Source organism: Caenorhabditis remanei, chromosome III, assembly GCF_010183535.1.
Source record: "Caenorhabditis remanei strain PX506 chromosome III, whole genome shotgun sequence".
Taxonomy (NCBI): Eukaryota; Metazoa; Nematoda; class Chromadorea; order Rhabditida; family Rhabditidae; genus Caenorhabditis; species Caenorhabditis remanei.
In genome coordinates this window covers 13,632,360-13,637,388 of record NC_071330.1, presented here as the reverse complement: position 1 = coordinate 13,637,388, position 5,029 = coordinate 13,632,360, and the positions used below count along the sequence as shown (strand labels likewise).

At 36.8% G+C, this 5,029-nt stretch overlaps 1 protein-coding gene across 1 annotated transcript; it reads right to left on the bottom strand.

Annotated features, from left to right (window-relative positions):
- Window positions 1-3,475: 3,475 nt before the first annotated feature.
- GCK72_011211 (uncharacterized protein) lies at window positions 3,476-4,802 on the bottom strand (the record flags this gene model as incomplete). The annotated part of the gene is made up of 3 exons (XM_053728291.1): window positions 3,476-3,558; window positions 3,609-3,692; window positions 4,658-4,802. 3 exons carry the CDS (start codon window positions 4,800-4,802, stop codon window positions 3,476-3,478), a joined length of 312 nt encoding a protein of 103 aa, XP_053587868.1.
- Between the last annotated feature and the right edge of the window lie 227 nt (window positions 4,803-5,029).

Genomic DNA, 5,029 nt, shown 5'->3' with positions numbered 1-5,029 from the left:
CAAAAATGATGAAATGTTCATTATAGGGCTTTCTAATAACAGAATCTTTTCACGGATCTTTTACTCCTAGCTTGAAAAAATTTCCGGCCTTCTAGCATCTAGCATGTGGTTACTGTAAGTTTATCAGTTTTAACCTAGAAATTACGAGTTGAGAAAGGGCATGGAAGGGGCAGATAACGTCAATCAGATTGGTGGAATGTAATTAGAAATAAAGAGAGCTCAAAATGAGAGGACTGCTCGGTGAGGGAGTGAAAGGGACAACTGAATGTATTCCATCCATCCATTCTCATATACTCCGGGGGCGGGGCATGCACTGTATTCGATTTCTCAAGAAGATAACATGACAGGTGGTATTTGTGACGACAATTGACCCAAACAATACACTAAGAGAGTGAGGCTGACATGTTCCCATTCAATTATTTATTTATTCTTATTATTATTTACGATCCGTTTGTAAAAACATGACTAATCAAACGAAAGAGAAGTAGGACAGGTGCTTCCTCTAATCAGACTGTTCCAGGTTCCAAGTTTTCCTAAATTTGAGAATGTCGGAAGTTTTGAAGAGTGTTGTATCTGGTTTTTTGAAATATCTAATTCCCATTATACAGGTTTGAGCTTCAGTTTCATATTCAGAGACTAGAAAAATGTGTTCAAGAGATAGCAACGTTTGAAATAAAGATTCTAGTGGTGAATACCGGAAGACCTGTAATCGAAGCGCTCTTTTAATTGTCAACCCCACTCTCTTAGTGTATTGGTTGGATCAATTGTCGTCACAAATACCACCTGTCATGTTATCTTCTTGAGAAATCCGATGGAATAGAGTGCATGCCCCGCCCCTGGAGCATATGAGAATGGATGGATGGAATACATTCAGTTGTTACTTTCACTCCTTCACCGAGCAGTCCTCTCTTTTTGAGTTCTCTTTGTTTCTAATTATATTTCAACTATCTGATTGATATTGACTTCCCCCACCATTCTTATCTGTGTCGGTTCCAGTTAGACTGATCGAGCATGGCGCTGTAATAGTCTATACTTATCCGGGCTGAGGTTCGCTACAGTAGACGCGGGTTTGAATCCTCCCGGGTTAGAAATGAAACAACTATAATTAAATCTCCCAAAAACGGGATAATTTTGAACAATTTTGAATTAAATCTCTTAAAAACGGGATAATTTTTTTTCTGATCGAGCAAGGTGGGTGAGCCTTATTTGGGTGAGGGATGGATTTCAATCTCTTTCTTCTCAGGAAAGAAGTATTTCAATCGATGATTTTAAGCATTTTTCAGCTTTTCCGTTTCAAAAATAGTAAAAATCAGCGGAAAAAATAGAATTGTTACTAATGATTTTCTAAAAACAGATTTTCGACTCAATAAACTGCAAAAATGTGGTTTTTGAGATTTTTAGCAGTTAAGTTAGTTTAGTTTTAGTAGTGTTAAAAATCAAATAAAATGCTTTTTGGGGCTTCAGAGTTCCAAAATTTGCGGTACCAATTTTACAAGGAATGTCTCGCTGAGTGAATAAACTATACTTCAGGGGTTGCCTTACACTTGTGTTACGCACTGTAAATATATGAAGATGGATGTAGTAATTATTAGTTTATTCAAACATTTACATATTCACACAAAAAATGATAACTTGTTCTTCTTCAGTTAAGGATCGATAACGGTTTCTCGTCACAGTTTTGGGTGCCCGGCACGTTGACTGAAAGAAAATACTTTTCAATAATCTTGGAACGGATTCATTTTTTATTATTTACCTGCATCCTTCCGCAGTACTTGTAACCACTCGAGTCGCTAGGGCAGTGGAATTTCTGGAATTTGGTTTTTTTGAACAACTTATGTTTTTTTAAGACTTACCTCTATTTAAACCCTGTATCAAATTTTCGTCATCACAATTATAGTGATAGAGATTCCTGGAAACTGAAAATTAAATATTTGTCAGTTATCTCGATTCTAAAACTCACTTTTATTTGCTCAGTGCGCTTTGACAGTGGAACTCAGTGTCTGAAATTTACAATTAAATTGTTAATTACCTCGTTAAAATTACCATTTTACCGATTGAAAATTTATAGAAAATAATACTTTTAGAACTCGTAAAAAATCAAGAAACTAGGGGTAGAACAACAATACCGGGCGCCGCTCACATAAATGCATATATACAGAAATGATGACAGTTGTTTCCTTCATCCCGATACTCCCTGATGCCACATGGAACCACAATAGATCGCATTTGCATTTTATGTGCAGGACACATCACTCTTCTTTCTAATGTTCTTTTTTTCTATAACTGAACAAACAATAGTTTTTTCTCACGCTGAAGTACATGCACGTGGAAGGCTACCTAAACCAAAAGCTCTGTGAAATAAAGAAAATAGAGTCTTCTAGAAAAGCATAAAAGAACTACAATAACCCGAGACACGGTAGCTTTTGTGGCGCGTTGTTTTAGGACACAACATTTTTTTCTGAAAGTTCTTGACATCCTTATTTTAATTTTAATATTTATTTTCAATTTTGATTTGATCCTTGAATCATTTTGAGCTCCTGCACAAAACTCGAAAAGCGAATGTTTCAACAAGTCGGAATGAATTATGCAATATTTATTAACAATTATTTTTATAATTAAAAAATACAACAAACTAAATTTTAACAAAGTTTTATTGTCGATATCTTTGGCTTGTCGTGCTTCTCCGGCAGTGTAAACCTTCCAAGCTTTTGGATCTTTCTAATTTACAAAAAGCAACGGCATACACCTTTTCTCCTTGAACGGTGCAATCGAATCGTTCTTTCTTAGGCCACGTTCCTTGTTCCACATCGTACTCCTCCACACTTCTCAGACACTCTCCGCGATTGTATTCTCCTGCAAACGAATAGTTCGTTTATTCAAATAACTTTGATTTGATTGAAAAACTATCAATCTTATCCGTTTTTTTCCGCTCAAAAGTGTATTAAGTTTTGCTTTTTTTCAGTTGGAAATGCCCGACTTTGAGAGTGTGTCATAGTAAAACTATCTGTCCCACAAAATAACGTTTTATGGAATCGTATAGACCAAAAGTAGAACTCCATCTTTGTAGTTGACAACTTTCTTGTATGAGCACTCCCTAGCAAGTTACACATTGTCAAAGTAATTTCTCCCTCAAATCGACCCATTTCAGTGCAAAATAGTGCGATTTTTGAGCTGCCCACTTAAAATTACCTTTACTCTCTATGCCGTGTCCGTAAAAACAAGTTGTCAGCTACAAAAATGGAGTTCTATTCTTTTTCTGTTTGATCCCATAAAAAGTTATTTCACTCTCAAGTTGGGCATTTTCAACTGAAAAAGGCATAGCTTAATACACTTTTGAGCGATACTGTATCATAGATTCTATTTCTGTCTTTCGAAAATCTCACCGCAAACGAAGATTTTGCCATTCAAGAAGGAAGCATCAATTGAGCAACGCTCATGCACTCCAATGGCTTTTGTTGCTTTCCGAGGCAGGTATTCAGCCGAGAGAGAAGAGCAGCAATAGTTCCTCGTTGTCGGTGAGCTTTAGACTGAGCACTACGAGGGCAAGCCAGTATTGAGCTGAAATTTAGATTAGTTAACTATAACAGTTTAGGATTCTTGGCGCTTACTTGCTGTACGATGTGTGGAGATCAATCTTGCTTCGATCGTGTCCTGTGGATCGGACTCATCAGTTCCTGCCGACTCCAGACTATCTGAAAATGTTTCTGCATGAAATCTAATAACTTTCAGAAACTAATGGTTTTGCATCCGACATTATAATCTGAAATCCGATCTAAGATCTATTGTAAATAAAAGTCAATAAAATTACCTGGAAAATCCACCAACAAAACATTACAAATAAATAAAATAAATATATTAGAATTTCAGAAAAATCATAAATTGGGGTAGAACTGCAAACCAGACGCCGCTCACACAAAATACATAGAAATGATGATGTTTCTATTTCATTTCCGATGCCACATGGAATATCACTATAGAGCGCATTTCCATTTTATGACACATCGTTTTATTATTCCAGAGGAACACAGAGAGATAGTGGGGAGAATTGAGAGAGGGCACTGTTTTTTGATGTTTCATGTATTGTTTGCGGAGGAAAGTGTTGTTCTGTGGCACCCGTTGCAAAGCTGGTTGTCAAAAAACCGTAACTACAGTAGCCTAGGTTAAAGGCGCATACCATAGGATTTTGGGAAGATCCGGACTTGCTATGAGAAGCTATCAAACGACTGGGGAGCGTGATTATACGTATTATTCGAAAGCTAAGAAGACGCTGATTACGAATATGTACTCAGTTTTTGCCCTCAAGACATATTATTAGGAAAAAATGTGGTAAAAGGTAAACCTATAAGTTAAATACAATGTGATAAAGTAATAAATTTGTAATATAGAATCGAAAGAATAACTTGCAACTTTGAATCTTAAGATTGAGAAGGGGAAAGAAAGTGGGAGATGTATAATACAGAGGAAAATCGAGTATTTTATAACCATTAGTGGTGATGTGTGGTGAAGGAAGTTCACTCAAGATATCCGATTGATCACACGGAAGGGATGATGTCCGGCGGGCGAGGGGAATGCTATATGTCTATCCAGAACATCCATTTGAAGCAATCTGTTCCAGAGCTTTGGTTTTCACCTTATGGTAATCACCATACATGTCAACGAATTCTTTCTATTTTGTTGTCGCGGTAGGGTCTTTGGTAGTCGAGCTTGTCCATTGACGGTCCAGCGAGCCGTCCACTGATATCGTTTTGGAACGTTGCAAATGCTTGTGTTGCATCTCGAATTAAAGTTTCGAGCGCTTCCATACGATCCGTTTGTAAAAACATGACTAATCAAACAAAAGAGAAGAAGGACAGGTGCCTCCTCTCAGCAAATTTAATTAATTCGATATGAAGGGCAAGGAGCCACTGATACAACCGAAGTGGATTACAAAAAGATAAAGAATTATTTGATGGACCGATTCTGGAGGACGCAAAATTAGGAAGGTAAACAACTATTTTTCTTTTCGGAAGTAGTAAGAAAAGAAAAATAG